Raw genomic sequence first — 16,858 nt, 5'->3', positions numbered from 1 at the left:
GAGGGGGCGGAGTCTGAAAGGGAAGGCGGTGGAAAGGGGTGGGGCTAAGAGCACGAGGGGGGCCATCTGGTCTGAGCCCTAACCCAATTTTAACCCCTTTCTTCCTGAAAATTTATCAAGTCGCTCAACTCTGTCCCCGAGTCATTTCTGTCACAGTGTGTCAGAGACTGTAGAGGTTTTATCAGTCCCCTGTCTGGAGGAACCCCATCAGTCCCAGGTAAATCAGGAGGGTTGGTGAATGAACTGAGAGGACTTTAAAGCTGATGGGGCAAAGATGTCATTCATTCATTCATACATTCAAAAATACATATGGAGCATCTCCTATGTGCTGGGGCAGTGTAACAGAGCAGGACCCTATTGTCATTGTGACCTCTGATATCTGTAATGGTGTTTGTAACTACCTAACCGTATGATGGTTTAAAGGGTTTTTCTCATGCTTTTGCTGACCAGGTTTAGGTTGGAGAGGATGGGGCTCAGTGCCCTGCTTTTGCCTCCAGTGCCCTCCTCTTGACCCTGGCACCTCAGAAAGAGCAGTTGGGTGTTTTGTGTATCTTATTGTTCATAACTGTGCATGTCTGCAGCTGTTTTTGACCCCTTGTGATTTCCTTGTATTCTGTTATTTGAGCTGTAGGCCTCAGCCTGCAGCAGGAAGTACCAGGCTTTGGCCTGCTTAAAAGGCTAAAATCATTTATCAGCCTGACTTTAAACCGGACAAGTTTTCTCTAGAGCATTTTTCCACGGAGCCCCTTCCTATGCATCCTTTGTTCAAGGTACAGGAATATTCAGAGTCCCAAAGCCAGAGGTGAACTTTATATCCAGCAGAGGGAAGAGGACCACTGCATCTGCAAAAACAAGAACAACTTTGCAAGAATTGGTTACCCTGTATATGATCTCTATGGAAACTAACCCCACCCCTGGAACTTTTGAACTTCTACTATAACCCCTCCTGCCTTCTCTCCCCAGGAGTCTCACAGTCCTAGAGGCATTAGCCCACTGTGACCTCTTTTGCCTGGCAAAGAAGTAAAGCTGCCTTTTCTACTTCATCCAAAACTCTGTCCTCAAGTCTGAATTCAGTAAGCAGGGTTCGGAGGTGCCAACAGTGGTACAACGAGTGAGCAAGCCAGGTGCAGTTGCCACCCTCACTGAAATTACTCTCTAATCGGAATGCAACCAGACAATTGCAATATAGTAAGCTCTGTTCTGCAAAAGAAGGACCAGAAGGGAACCCAATCCTTGGTGGTTTAGTCAGTTAGCATCAGGAACCATTTCTTGAACATCCACTGTGTGCCAAACATTAAGATCCATCATCTTACTTAATCCTCACAACAGTCTTATGAGAGAGTTGTGTGTGTGTGTGTGTGTGTGTGTGTGTGTGTGTGTGTTTTAAATCTCTGTTTCAGTCATCTCAGCTGTTTTTTCCAGACCCCTGCCTGGGTCATCTCAGAGCTTGCCTTACTTTGGGGGCTTGATTACCTTGGTGGGCAGTAGCCTCAGTCCTCCAAGTCTCTTCAGTCACCTCAGGCAGTTTACGTAGTTAGCTAACTTTGCAGGTACTGTCCTGTTTCCCAGGACAATGTTTTTCCTTGACTACCCACTTGTTTTTGACATGTGAAAGGCCTCTTTTTTAAAAAAAATTGAGGTTATAGTTGAGGTACAACATAGTATGCACAAATTTTAAAGGTTATGTTCCACTTATAAAATATTGAGTATATTCCGTGTGTTGTACTATGTCCTTGTAGCTTATTTATTTTACATAGTAGTTTGTATCTCTTAATCCCCTACCCTTATGAAAGACACCATTTTACAGTCTTTGGTTTCCACACTCACATCACTTAGATGCTACTGGAGAAATCAAGATGGCCAGATGAATTGGTGGATGGGGCTTAGTTTCTGAAGTCCTGCGCTAGACCTTCTGTGTGGACTCATTAGAGGAGGTATGTAGTGAGGCCACAAGAAACAGTCAGGACCCCTGGATCTAACCTTGACTTTTCCCTTGATGCTGTGTGACCTTGGACTAGTCCCTCCCCATCTCTGGCCTATAGTTTCCTTGCCTGTATCATCAGGGTGTTGGGCCAGCTGATCTAAGATTCTGTGATTCACCAGCAATCTCATTCCTGGGCATATCCAGAGGGAACTCTAATTCAAAAAGATACATGCACCCCAATGTTCATAGCAGTACTATATACAGTAGCCAAGACATGGAATCAACCTAAATGTCCATCAACAGATGACTGGATAAAGAAATTGTGGTATATTTATACAATGGAATACTACTCATCCATAAAAGAGAATAAAATAATGCTGTTTGCAGCAACATGGATGGACCTGGAGGTCATCATTCTAAGTGAAGTAAGCCAGAAAGAGAAAGAAAAATACCATATGATATCATTCATATGTGGAATCTGGGGGGAAAAAAGACACAAATGAATTTATTTACAAAACAGAAACAGACTCACAGACATAGAAAACAGACTTGTGTTTACCAGAGGGGAAAGAGGTTGAGAAGGGATAAATTGGGAGTTTGAAATTTGCAGATACTAACTACTATATAAAATAGATTAAAAAAATAAGTTTCTACTGTATAGCACAGGAAACTGTATTCAGTATCCTATAGTAGTAACTTATTATGAAAAGGAATATATGTATGTATATGTATGACTGAAACAGTATGCTGTACACCAGAAATTGACACAACATTGTAAACTGACTATACTTCAATTAAAAAAAAAAGAAAGAAAAGAATAAAAAAAAATTTTTCTGTGATTCACATCGCTGCCTTGGGGGGCTACCTTAGGGGTAACTGCTGACAGGGCTGAGGTCACCTTGACTTTTCACTGGGGCTGACCCACCACTGGAATAGGGCTCTTCCAAGGCTGCCACAAGGGGCCACCCAAGTTGGATGAACTCATGGAAGAATGTCACTCTCCCTCTAAGTCCTCTTGGCTGAATTACCTTCTGAGATGAAGAGTGACCTCTCCCTTCAAGGAACGTGTTTCTAGACAATTCATCCTATTGGCATTTTCAGGGTTCTCTCATCTCAAAGGCAGTTGCCACTCTGAGGTTAGCAACTCCCCTTTTACTTTGCCCAGGTCACCTTGGAAAAAGCAGTCTGAGGCCCGCAGGAGTGAGACCTTGATTTATGGAGGGGTTCTTGGTGCCAATGGGCCCACGCGCCCTGCAGTCACATCATTCCTGGGCTTCATGGGGATTTGGGGAGCTCAAATTTATGGAGAAATAAATTCCTGGGCGGCTGTACCTCCGCCCTGAACTTTGGGATTCCAGAAAGGCACAGCTGCACGAGGACTTAGAGATTTTCACGGCCTGCTCCTGACATAGCTTCCCAAGGTGTCTTTGTGATAAGACCCAAAGTGCTTTTGTTTGTCTCCATTTGTCTAGCTAGTGAAGTAGTGCTTCTCACCAGTCAGCTAGATACTTTATGTTTATTCGCAACCTCATCACTTACAAATGTGTTTACATAAACAGTCTCCTTTGGTCCTCATAACAACCCTTTTGGGTTGGAATGCCTGTCTCCATTTTACAGACTTTCTTCGTCTTTGGATAATGAGCAAGCTGAGCAATCCTGGGTGGGACTCTTGCTTTAGGACCTCTTTCTTCTCTGAGGGCTGGAAATCAAAAAAATTTAAAACCAAAAAGCATAGAGTCAACTGTCATTTGTACAACCAACTATATATCTAGTGTCTTGTGATTTAGGGCAACCTCGCAGGAGTCCCCACAGCCAGAGGGCTAAGCAGGGGCGGGATAGCTGACGATTTTATAGCCTGGGAGATTTATTTGCTTCCGAGAAAAACCTACCTCACCCCAATAGATCCCTGTGGTGGGACTCAGGGGCCTTCACATCCAAAATTCAGGATTTCATTTGCCTTCCACCCATGGACCATTGTCCTCTCCCACCTCTCTGGCTGACCCTCTCCCGTTGTCCAGCTGTCTCCTGAGCATCTCCACCCGGGTGTCCCAGGGGCCTCCAAGACTGGCCCACTCACCGGCCCCTCCAGTCTCATCTCTCCCTGTGATAACACCCGCTTTTCTCCCCTCCCTGCTCCTCACCTCCGAGTCTTTGCTCGCTTCCATGTTGGCATCTGAGGTGCCCTTTCCTCCTTTTCTACGTGGCCAATTCCTCACCATTTCAGGTTCAGCTCCAACTGTCTCCTTCCTTGGAAATCACCCCTTGACCACCTCCATCAAAACATCCTCTGCATCAGCATCTGGGTCAACAACTACCCATTTAAATGTCCATTTCCCCAAACTGTGAGCATTTGGAGGGCATAGCCCATTCACCTTATTGTCTTTGTAGAACTTATTGCTATTTGCAAGTTTGGCTTTAATTCCCTATGAATATATTTATCCTTAAAATTTATCATGCCAGCAGTCAAGAACTATGCCTGTCCTGTTCACTGTTGTGTCCCCAGAGCCTGGCACAGTGACTGACACACAGTAGGTGACCAATAAATATTTAATGAATGAACAAATTCATCTTTGTTTCCAAAGTGACTGGCTTGGGAACTAGCACATAGTAGGTATGTAGTCAATGTTGATTGAATGAAGGGGTAAATAAAAACAGAGGATGAGCTGTCCCTGTCCCTTGTAGAAGGTGAAAGGAGAGATTGGGGGTAGGGGGATGATTAGGGGAGGAGGGAGCCCAGTGGAGACCCAGGCAGCTTTAATCTCCGGGTCAAGACTAGGGCAAGGTGAGTGCATGGAATTTCAGATGGTCAAAAAACTTGGTCATTAAGATAAATAATATTTTGATGCACTATTCAAAATGCAAAAAAATCGTGATGAATGAAACATCAAAATTTTAGGTAAAGGCAGTATTCTCTGAGAAAAACCAGAGAACTGAGTCAGTCAAGGGAACTGGGAGCAATCATCCTGGTTCCTTTCTGTCCTTCCTTTACTATTTGCAGAAACTTCTCCATCTTCTCTTAGTCTTGCTAACCCTTGTTTGTTTCCCTGTTGTTAGCACGGGAGAACTTTTAGGATACATCAAAGGGGTTGGGTGCTTTTTCAGGGACCAGAGTGAAGGAAGGAGTGAGGGCAGGTATGGAGGAGGAAGGGGATGATGGTGATCACAGCCCTGGCCTCTACCTGGTCCAGCCCTCTGATCTACAGCAAAGGGATGGGTGGGATTGGGGGGAGCAGGAGACCTTTCAGAGAGACTAGGCGCTGAGTCACAGCATGAGACAGAGTTGCCTTCCTTTCCCTCAGCTGTGGAAGGACTCCCTTCTGTGGGTCCATGCTGGCAGGCCCACCACCACTGGGAGATTTGCAAACATCTGGGCTCCTCCAAGTATATCCCAGCTCTCTGCCTGCCGTATTTTTCTTCCAGGGAGCAGCATAATTTGGCACTGTGGGGTTCTAGGGAGAAGGGGAGGTGAAAACAATCTCCTAGTGTTGGAACAGACATCGTTAGCAAATCCAAATGCTATCAGGCCGCCTGGTCCCGATCTCCTCCAGCCCCTGCCCCAGCCCTGCCTGGGCTTGCTCTCAGAGAAACCCTTCTCCCTTGGCTAGGTTGCTCGGTGGTCATCTTTACTATTGTTCAACATGCCAGCGACAGCGATGATGGGGCTGCTCCTGCTGTGGCTGCTGCTGGCTGTAGCTGCCATGTTCGGAGGACTTACTGCGTACCAGGCCTTCTTCAGGGCAGTGTGGGGACGTTTTCTCTCTCTAATCAATACAGCGACTTCACGAGGTAGGGATTTTTGTCCTTCATTTACAGTTGAGGCAACTGAGCGTAAGAGAGGGTCAAAAGCTCACCCTAAGTCACACAGCTAGGAGGTCAGCATCTTCTGCTAGGGAGATGGCTGGGCTATACATGGCTATGCATGGCTGGACATGTATCCAAGGCTCGTGGGAACACAGTGGTTGCAGCCCCTCTAGTCCACCAGCAGAGGGTGCCCCTGCCTCATGGAACTGCCCAGGGCTCCCTAACAGCCCTTTCCAATCTGCCCTTAGAAAGGGCTTATCTAAACCTCGTTCCCTCCAAACCTCACCATATAATTAGACTCTCAAAATATTCTCTCTGAGTGGGATGGGGACAATCATATGCTACAGACTTCTCCAATTTCATGAGCAGTCTCTATGGAACTCCCGGAGCAAAAGTCACAAGCCGCCCCCACTCCAGATGGGGCTGCGTTTCACGCAGCTGATGTCAGCTCAGCTGCTGGGACTTAGCAAGTGGCCCAAGGCCTTCTGGGGACTGTCACGTTTCTGGGCCCTATAGCATCACACCTACACACACACACACACACACACGCAAAATTAGAGCTTACCCACTTTGCTAACCTCTGTCTCACTCTCATCTGTCTGCCACATCACCAGCATACTCTCAAATTAGCAGTTAATCTGGTCCTCTGGGTGTGTGTGGGTGAGTGCTTTGTAAACGCAGTATATGATAAGACTCTTTCCAGCTGAATCTGAATTTTGAGTACCCCTTTCTATCAGAGACAGAACCACGTAAATAAAATGCAAAAAGAGAATAGTAGTAAATATTCACTTGTTTAGATATTGGCTCATCGAAAGCAAGACAATCAGAGGGATGTAAAATGTTAAAAGCAAGTCTACCTTCTAGAGAGGCAGGTAGGTGGAATGGTTAAGTATGCAGGCCTTTGGGTTCAAATCCTGCTATATCAGCCATTTACTGTGCTACCTTTAGCAAGTCACTTAACCTCTCTGTGCATTAGTTTCCTATTGTGTAAAATGGAGAAAAAGAATCATAGTCACTGTACAGGGAGGAGAAGTAAATGAATTAGCATCTATAAAGAGCTATCAATCTTAAACTGGTGATGGGAAGCCCAGCTGGGGGAAGAAAATAGGTAAAAGAGAATGTGAATTATTAGGGGAAAGAGATTATGCTAATCAGGATGGGAAGACTTCAGCATAAATAAGATACCAAGGGTTTCAGGCTGCCTTAAAAATACATATGTAATTAAATTCTCACAATGTAAAAATTTCAAGCAACACAGATAAAGTTTAAATCCCCTCAGTCACACTTTTTCCCCCAGAGGTGATTACTGTTGTCAGTCTCATGGGATTGCTTCCATATCTTTTTCTTTGCATGTATATACATATGTATGTTTCTACAGAAATCCACAACCTGGCTTGACATTTTTTTTTAACACCAACATTAAGCGCTCTATCTTGGAGCCCTTTCTGTATCAGTACACATAGATGGGTTTCATCTTACGTGCTGTAAAATATACAAATGTAGGGATGTACCATAGTTTGATTATTTCTCAGGTAGTTTCTTAATAGCAGCAAAGAAATACATGTTACCGTCCTCTTTCTAAAATGCAGGATTGGTCGTGTGACTGTGGCTGTTGCGAAACTTCGGCGGGGGCATCCCACTGCTCAAACTCTAATATTTCCAGCATGACTTCAGTCCAAATCTTAGCCACGTTCCTTGATTGCTATTTCTCAAACATACACTCACATCCCTTTGCACTTCTACTCAGCTTGGCAGCCCTTCCTCCCTTCTCTGCCCAGTCACGCGTTCCTACATCCTTTCAACAGTCACTCATCCCAGTTCAAATGAGCACTGAGGCCACCCTTGGTCACACTTCCAGCTGGAAATAATTGTGTGTGTGTATATATATGTATGATTCCACAGCTTTTGTACTTTTTCATTCTTCCATTCAGCAAATGTTTGTCAAGTATCTATTCCATCAGTCCGCCTCTTTGCTCTCCCATCTGTCTCTCTGACTCTGCTCTCAGTTCCTTGAGGGATGAGATCATGTCTCATACCAGGGTTTTCCAGGAAGAGAACAGACATCCTGGTTTGCTCAGCATGGTTCCAGTTTTCACCTGTTAAACTGGTGGAATTATTGGTAGTGTTCCCTTTCACTCTGGTTTAGATGAAGAATTATATGATCACTCTAGTTTTACACACAAAAGCTGCTTTTTAGTAAATGTTAACGGAAAAAAAGAATGAATGAGTGGATGAATGACTTTAATTTGCTTTTCATGATTTTGAGATGCCCTCTTACTCCAAGCTGAAGGCTAGAGAGCACATACTGTGTTATGTAGAGGTCATCTCGATGTGGGCTCTATTGCCTTTGAAGGGTTGGTAGGAATCCTCTGATCTCCAGACATGTTGCTTGCAGGTAGTGCGTGTTCTTGTTCTAAGATTCAAATAGGACATCTAGCGTGTTAAAAAATGACTGGTACAATGTTTATGAGTAAAAGAATGACAACTCATTGAACTTGGGGTTAGGAAGTCATTCCTAAGACGAAGTAGACAAGAGTTCAGCGGGAGTCCTCTGGAGTCAGACCACCTGGGTGAGAATCCGGGTTCTGCTGCTTCCTGCTGTGTAAACTTGAGCAAATCACTTCCTCTGAGCCTCAGTTTCCTCCTCTATAAAATGGGGATAAGAACCTCACAGCTTTGTTGTGAGAATTAGGTGAGATGATGAGTGTAAACTACTGGGCTGAATCATATGAAATCATCTCTGACCATTTTGACCTTTCAAACGGCATTTCGTCTTATTCAGCCTGGCAGGTAGTCAGTGTTTAAGAAATGGTGGTTTTTATTACCACATCTCGTTGGGCTGATATTTCTGCTGATATTTCTGCCCGACTGAACAGGTGTTTCATTCTTTCATTCAAAACATATTTTCTGAGCACTGTGCGTCAGCAATTGCCAAAAGGAGGAAAACAAAGCAATCCTTTTAAAGGTAGCTCCCAATACTTCAGTGGCAGTGGAATATGTGAAAAGGGCCTTAGAATGCCAGTCAGAGACTGTCCTTAAAGAGTCACCTTGGTGTTTACCCACGATTGTGATAAAGTGGGCCTTAGCTTGCAGAATGTGAGGGGCTGAGGCAAAGGCAGGCTTGACTTGAACCTGACAGTTTGCTTGGAGACCAGCTAAAGAAGACCAGATCTTTGCTTTCCCAGGGATCAGGGCTGAACAGGAGCTGGCTGGCTGGCTGGGGCGGGGTGGGGGACGGTGAGGCACAGATGAAAAATCAGATTTCTGACATCAGCCAGGCTTGAAAGAAGGCTGCAGAGCTGAATTTCCTGCCTGGACATGTCCTTTTTCTGGTTGTCCAGCTGGAGAAGAGGTTCCATGTGCTGTCATTTGGTATCACCCACTGTATTTAGTTACCAATAACATTGCCATCAGCCCCCTGGACCTGATGTCACTTTGATGCCACTTGGGTGAGGATCCTGGATAAGTCCCTCTGGGAAGGCAGAGTTTATCCCTGGATGCTCTTTTGTTTGGAGGGGGAGGGACCCCACTTCCATTGGCTTTTAGCTATGCCAGGGTATGGATCAGGTCCCACCTGGAATGAAGAGGCTGGAAAAATGGGGACCTCAACTCCCCTCACTGGGAACCGAAGACTACCTTATTAAAATGCAAAAACAAGTTGTGTCCCAGGGAAGGGTGAGGGGAAGGAGGCCAGAGGTGAGGGAGTGATGCTTTTCCTTTAAACGAGGCTGATGTGGTTTCTCATCTTGACCATGGGCAGCAGGGACCTGGCCAAAGGCACTCCCCTTGCTGAGACAGAGGCCAGTCCTGGTTACATGGCAGCAGCCACGGTTCAGCAAGAGGACCTTTTGGAGGGGCAAGGTTCTGCACTCCAGGGCTAAGGAGGGCCAATGTCTACCTTGTGTTTCTCTTTTTGGTATTATAACAATCAACCTTTGCTAGCCATTGCAGTCAGACTGACTGGACTCTGGGGATTTAAGGAGTGTACCTATTTCTATAATTGAGACTCAGCCTGATAGCAAAGATTCTACAACTGTGCCTTCCGAAATGGTAGCCACTCGTGGCTTTTGAACACTTAAAATGTGGCTAGTCTGAACAGAGATGTGACGTAGGTATAAAAAACACACATCAGCTTTTAAAGACTTACTACCAAAAAAGAGAACATAAATATTTTGTCAATATTTTCAAATTTTGATTATATATCAAAATGATAATAATTTGGATATGTTGGGATAAAAAAACCATATTATTAAGTTAACTTCACCTGTTTTTTTACTTTTTAAAATGTGGCTACTAGGAAATGTAAAATTTCACGTATGGCTTGTGTTATATTTCTATTAAAAGGTGCTGTTCTAGACGTCTCGGGGTGATTTTCAGCAATCCTGGGCTGGGTGAGCGGCCAAAATGTGAAAACTCCAGCAGGTTGGATTTAACACACCAGCATCCCCTGGGGGGTCTCAGAAATGGGTGGGTCAGGAAACCGCCATTAAAGGTTGTCCTGGCTGTGGCTTGGGCCACCTTAGCTGGGTATAAAAGGGAAGCGTGACCTCAGAGGGCTGGGCCCATGGGTTAAGTCCGGGAGTAAGAGAACTAGTGATTTTCATTTTGCAGTGGTCCTTTAAAATAGCTGCACCAAACATCAGTCCAGAAGCCCAAGCTGGGGCTGAGGGGTAAGAAGCTTGGAGGTGGCTTTGAGGCTCAGCAACAAACTAGATGGCTTTATTTTAGGGACTCAGGAGTTTGTTCGCAAAGCCCCTGTTAGATCATGGCTATGTTGTGTGGATTTTTATACCATGGGTCAAATCACAATTACCTACATATAACAATTCCATATGATGAGAACATATTACCCAGAGCAGTGGACTCCACTGGTGGACACCATTCCCCAGCTTCTGTGACTTTGCTGTGAACACCTATAGCTGTGATCCTCTTTAGGTGATTGCCTGTGGGCTACTGCCGCCCCCTTGCCTGTTCAGAGGGCCAAAGTCCCCACAGCCAATGATTGACTGGTGCAGGGGCATGAAACTCTGCCTCCAGTTGGAACGACTCTAAGCTGCCACACATTCTCCAGAACTCTCCAGTGATGAGGCCAAGGCTCCGCCTGAAATCACACCCTTGTTTGGCTTCTTCCCTTTCCTCGTCCTGCTCCCTCCACTCCCTTTCTGGTTTCTCCTGGAGGCATTTCCTTAATAAATCACTTGCTACCAAATGTTCTTCTCAAGGCCTGCTTCTGGGGAACCTCACCAGAAAAGTCAGACTTTATTGTGGGTGTTGGTCTTGACCTTGGGTGGTGGCCATGTAATACACATCCACTCAGTGTGTGTGGGATTCTAAACCCTTGAGATATCCTTTCTGAATGCCTGACCCCACGCCCAGAAGAGCTGCAGGACCAGGAGAGGGCCCTGTGTGGCCTGCCTCACTCCAGGCAGTGTCCACGAAACAGTGATGAATGTCGCACCAACAGCCACATACATGATTTCCCCTCTATTTATTTTATTTTTAAAAATTTTATTTATTGCTGTTTAATCAGGCTCTTCCCCAAACATCTTTTGATCTCCATCATGGCCTCTTGTCCAGAAAGTTGAAACAGTGGCCTGCTTCTTGCCATCTTCACGACACCACCTGCCCTCTTTATAGGCAAATATTTCAAAATAATGACTGAAACAGGAACTTAGCTGAGTTTTGCAACACAGAAGTGTATTCTTGGCCTACATTTATAGAAAGTGGTGGGCGGGGGAGAGCAACAAATCCAAGGCGGCTGGGGGGACATCCATGTCAAAGGTAGTCACACGAGTGGGCAAGCAAGATGGGAATGGGTGTCTGAATCCTGGGGTCTCCAGAATCATTAGAAATTACTGACTTATTGATGGGGAGAGCCTTAGAAAAATCTATAAAAACATGCTGTCTCCATGTGGGAAGCACTCACTTCCCTTTAAGGTAGACTAGAAAAAAATGAAAGAAAGCCCAAAACCCCAAATGAACCAAACACACACGCACATGACAAACTCTAAGTTTCCAGATAAACACCCACAAATAGGCACTTGGTGTCTTCAGCTCTGGGGTTGGAGAGATCTGGGGGTTTGGCCCCCAAAGGCAGGAACCACTGTCCCCAAAGGGGGGACAACAGCTTCTGAAGTCTCTGGGGTCTGATCTGTTGGGTGGTACTGGCCCAGCTGAATGGGAAGGAGGCCTGTTTAAAGAAGACCCACCCCTCTCATTTCACTGAGATAGTACTTTCTGGAAGATCTGTGTCCTGTGCATTTCCTGAATGTAGCAGATTGGTATTTCTAAAGACCCTACACTGAAAGAACAAATGCTGGCCATTTAAATGTGGGTGCCATAGGTTGGGAACTGACCAGCCCCATGAAGCAGGGACCAAACCCAGTTTGTTACTAAACACTGTATCCTCAGAGCCCACTCTGTCTGGTACTTAGTAGGCATACAACATGTTTGTTGAACGAGTGAATAATCCAAGAAGAAAACTGCCTTCTCCAAGAATACAAATTTATAAACTTTTCATTGGTTATAAATCAGTTCTTTTTTAACTCTCAAAAGGGAATTATAACTCACTTATTCTCCAGAATCGGCTGGCCCTAAAGGAACTTTTTTTGGTTGAAACTGAGTCGTTTCAGTTGGAGCTAAAGAATTAATGTGATTATGCCCAAATGAGGTCTTCAGCAAATGCACTGGTGAACTTCAATGAGATAATCAGCCTGTTTCTAAGGCCAGCAGCTGGCCCAGAACTGGCTGTTCCGGCTGGGAGCTAGGACACGATCTTTGTGTGTGGGGGCTGATGTCTGGAGAGGAGGGGTGGGTCTTGGATTATGTCCTGGGGGCTGGTCTGAGCCTGGCTGGTGGGGAAGAAGTCCTTGTCTAGCTGCCTGGAGAGATGGCATCGGAATAGGAAGTGGAGGCCGTGAGAGGAGGGAGCTCAGGGACTGGCCAGAGACTCAAGAACCTGGCAAGAGAAGATGGATAAGGCTCACCCTGCGGCATTTTTACACACCGAACTCTCAGGCCACAAGGATGCTGGTTTGGGGAGAAACCTCCAAGCATCTGGGAGAGCCTGGGTCCATGAGAAAATGAGGCGTAGAGGCATCTCGAAAACGGAGAAGGCTGCTTTGATAAAATCTGCTTCCAGGGAAGGTTCTAAGCTCAATTATTGGACCCTTAGGGAATGGGGAGGCTAGCCAATGGTGTCTACACTGCAGAGAGAAAGCCAAGGGGATCTGAAGGAGGCTGGTAAGGAATGAATAATTGGGGGTGGCACCTGGACATTTCAAGGGTTTAAAATGATGATGGCAGTTCAAGGTATATCTGGAGGTTCCGGAGTCCCTTTCCACGCAATCTACCTTGACCTTCAGGTATGGTTACCAAGAGAACTGATCATCCCAGAACCTCCTTCCTTTCTCCCCTCATTTGATTTTGTTCAGGAGGCTAAGGATTCTCTGAGGAATGGCTTGGGTACATGGGTTTTTGTTTCATTTTGTTTTTCATGTCAGGGCTATACAGATGTTGGCCAAATGTTCAGCTATTTTCAGGAAGGACAGAGTTGAGGCTCACTGGAGGTGACTTTGGTGGATGCTGAGGCCCTTCCAAGGGAGGGCAAGGCACGGATACCCCAAATCCTTTCCCACTTCCTAAAGCTCTCTTAATGGGGCCCTCCAGTCCATGTCAGGCAGGGGGGAAGCTCTGGGGGTTATGAAGAGTCTGGAGGACTTGGGGAAGAAGGGAGGTGCCAAGCTCCCTGTCGTGTAAGCCCCAACAGGTGGGTTTTCTCCTGTTTGTAATACAAGTGCCTGACTCAGCTTTGATGGCTGAGGCTACCACTTCAGAGACGGCTATCTCAGGTAAATGTATTGCAGCCACACGACTAGAAAAAGAGCCAGGCTGCCTCCCACCATGGAATCTCCTTTCTTTTAGAGATCTTGGTTGATTTTGATAACTGACCATTTGGGCCACTTGTTTTTTTTTCTCTCACCTCGCTTTAAATTCCCACTCTTACGTTTTAAATTCACCAATAATGGGTGAGCCCTCAAAACTCTAGGCATCTCCCCTCAACCCCCACAAAAAGCAGAACCCCAATCCTATGAATTCTCTCTCTTCCCATGACCTCACTGTGTGGCCCCAGGTGTGCCAGGTAATTTCCAGGTCCTGTAAGTAATACGCTCTGTTTTTTTCCCCAAGTGTCCAGATAATTATTGCTAAAGGGCATCTTGCAATCGTAATAAGAGAACCACGAGGGCTGGTCCAGCCATCACACTGGCACACAACAGCCCCCCTGCAGGTCAGGGCACCATGTGCCACCACTTGAAGGTGAAGGGCTTCCTGCGCACGTTGGTGCCGCAGTGCACCTCCCCCAGGAACTTGTGGTAGGCGGAGATGTCGTCGACGAAGGTGCAGCAGAGGCCCAGGGGCTCCAGCAGGGAGCGCACATGCGTCTCCAGGCAGCACACCTCCTCAACCTGGGGCCCGAACGGCTTGGGGATGCCCAGGTCCTTGTCCAGCACAATCATGTTCACCTGTGATGGGGGCGGGGCAACAGCTCTGTTTAGTGAGCATCTACTACACCTGGCCCTGTTCTCAGCTCTCTGAACCCTCCCAACAACCCTGTGAAGTAGGGATTGTGACTATCCCCACCTTATCCCCACCAGGTGAGGAAACTGAGGTTCAGAGGGGGCTAAGCAACTCATCCATGGCAGAGCTGAAGGGGAAAACCAGCCAACCTGTCCATGTGTACGTGTATGTCCACGCATGTGCATGCAGCGATGTATGTCTGCATCAGCGTGTGCATTGCATGCACGCGAATGTGTGTTTTCATGCATGTACACGTGTGTATATATGTATCTGTGTGTGGGTGTGTATGTGTTCTAACTTCTCTATCTCATAGAAGCCTCTCCTCTGTGATAACAAGGATCCTTCCTGTCCATAAAGGCCTTTTCAATTTCCAAAGCACTTTCCAATCTGTGAAGGTCAAGGATCCCCCAGGACCCCAGTGAGGCCACTAGGATAAGCATATGACCCCAGGAGGGAATGAGGCCCAGAGAGGGCGCATGCCTGGGGTGGGTAGGAGGCCACACAGCAGCTCAGCCTGGACTGGGACCTGGGCCTCCCGGCTGGACAGCCTCAGCTGAAGGGTTCCTCTGGATCTGGCTGTCCCTGATTGGCCCGGATGAGGTTTGGGGTCCAGAGCGCCTCACCATGTTTGGGAAGAAGGCTCTGGCCTGGCGGTCCTCGTCCATCTTGAACAAGGCAGGCAGGTCGATGATGTCCTGTTCTGTCAGTCCCAGCTCCTTCTTGAGGATGTCACGGTTCCAGTCCAGGCAGCGCTGAGCGAAGGGGAAGGAGAGAGGGCAGGCGAGTGAGGGGAGACCCTTGCCACCTTCGTCATTGCACCAGCCCCGGGGCCCTGGCACTCCAGGGAGACTTCCAGGGCCCCTCCCGCCCCTCCCGCTCCTCCGCCAGGGCTCAGTCATGCCAGTAATAAAGACACTACTAAGGTCTCATTTACTGAGCACCTACTATGAGCCAGACCCTGGGCTAAGTGCTTGCTAAGTGGTGTCTCCCTGAATCCTCAGGCCACCCTTTGATGTAAGAGTAACAGTGACAATGATTTTGATTAACAATAATAAAAGTTAATATGTACCTTAAGTGTACCGTTCTCAGTGCTTTACATGTATTACTTATTTAAGCCTCAACCTCATGAGGTAGACACTATTATTATTCCCTTATTAGAGATGAGGGAACCCAAGACATGGAGTCCTTAGTGGGTTGCTCAAGATCCTACTGCCAAAAGTGGGGGGCCATGATTTGACTCCAGACCCACCTGATGCCAAAAAATGACCATTTGAGGGGAGTTATAGTAAAGTCAACTTTCAAATAGCCAGTGAGGCGTTCTGTGAACTTTGGGAAACCTTACAGTTACTTCTCCAGCAGCCACTCCACCTGCTGCCCTGAAATGTAGAAGCATGCGGTTGGACTGAATGGAACACACCCTACCGTCTGGTGAGAGTTAATTAGTGGACTCTTGCCCTTCCCTCTTTGCTCCAGTGATCGGTTCAAGGATGGGCAGTAAGCCAGGTTTAAGGCAATCAGTGTATGGAATTTCCTTGGCTACAGTTACTTGTTCAGGTTGGCACGATCAGATTGAAATGCAAGGCTTTTGTTTAATTGTTGGAGGCATATAAAACCTCTCTCTTTGTGGATGGTGTGCTGGGTAGATGCGAGACCTTGAACTGTTGCAGCTAATCTGCAGAACTCAAGAAGTACAGAGAAATAGAGTGGGAGCCCTGATTAACCTGCACCTGAAATCCATACCACTGCTGAACTTTCCACTTATAGGAGCCAACCGTGCCTTTTTGTTTAAATCAGTTTGAGTTTTTAAAAAACTTGATACTTTCAATATGCCCATGCAAATAAAGACAGAACTAATTCAAGTAAATATGACCCTGCTGACTGGTTTCTACTTCTGGAGACAATCTTTGATACTTAGGTACTCAGAAGGTGGGATTTATCCATAGATAGAAAACTTCAGGGGTCTCTGATCCCCTAAAACAAATTAAAATTCAGAGCATATATTCATACGTGTATTTTTCTGGAGAACAAGTCTGCAGTTTCATCATATTTTAGTGAATGCGTGTCTCCTCCAAATGTTGTGAGTTCTTGCCTTACAGAGCCCTTGGCTCCTTAGTATTGCCTGATACGCCTTCCTTCCCAGGGCTCCTGTCTGCTTCTAGCTTCCGCTGACCTGTTCCTTCCACCTTTGTCATTCCGTTCAGCCTCCAGCTTTAGCACAGGAGTAGAGCAGGAAGGCTGGACCGAATGCTTGTTGGGGCTGTCCCCTCTGCCATGTGCCCTGAACCCTTGGCTATGGAAACCCTGATGATGTGAGAGGTGTCATTGGTCACAGCCTCATCCCACCCACAGGTCCCTGCCCCACCTCACCTGGAAGTACTGGTTCTCCTGCACGAGACTCTCATTGGACAGAATCTTGTTGATGGTGATTCGCTTGCTGCTCATCCCGCCCAAGCCTGGAGGGGGGGTCAAAGGACAGGGGACAGTCCAGCCTTAGGTACCCAGCCTGAGTGCTCCCCTTTGCCAAGGTCCCCCAGCCTCTGGGATAACTGTAGGATG

General features: G+C 46.6%; 1 protein-coding gene across 1 annotated transcript in view; it reads right to left on the bottom strand.

Moving 5' to 3' along the window:
- Positions 1-11,212: 11,212 nt before the first annotated feature.
- Positions 11,213-16,858, bottom strand: part of PADI2 (peptidyl arginine deiminase 2) — a 47,969-nt gene continuing 42,323 nt past the window's right edge. Inside the window, exons 14-16 of the mRNA XM_031464178.2 lie at positions 16,670-16,755; positions 14,926-15,054; positions 11,213-14,247 (exon numbers count right to left, since the gene is read on the bottom strand). Of these exons, the coding sequence (XP_031320038.1) occupies positions 14,014-14,247; positions 14,926-15,054; positions 16,670-16,755 (449 nt within the window). The 3' untranslated portion in view covers positions 11,213-14,013. The remainder of the gene's footprint in view (positions 14,248-14,925; positions 15,055-16,669; positions 16,756-16,858) is intronic.

The sequence above is a fragment of the Camelus dromedarius genome, chromosome 14 (genome assembly GCF_036321535.1).
Source record: "Camelus dromedarius isolate mCamDro1 chromosome 14, mCamDro1.pat, whole genome shotgun sequence".
In the NCBI taxonomy this organism is placed as follows: domain Eukaryota; kingdom Metazoa; phylum Chordata; class Mammalia; order Artiodactyla; family Camelidae; genus Camelus; species Camelus dromedarius.
Note: the sequence above shows the minus strand (reverse complement) of the source record. Positions and strands in the feature narration are given on the sequence as shown.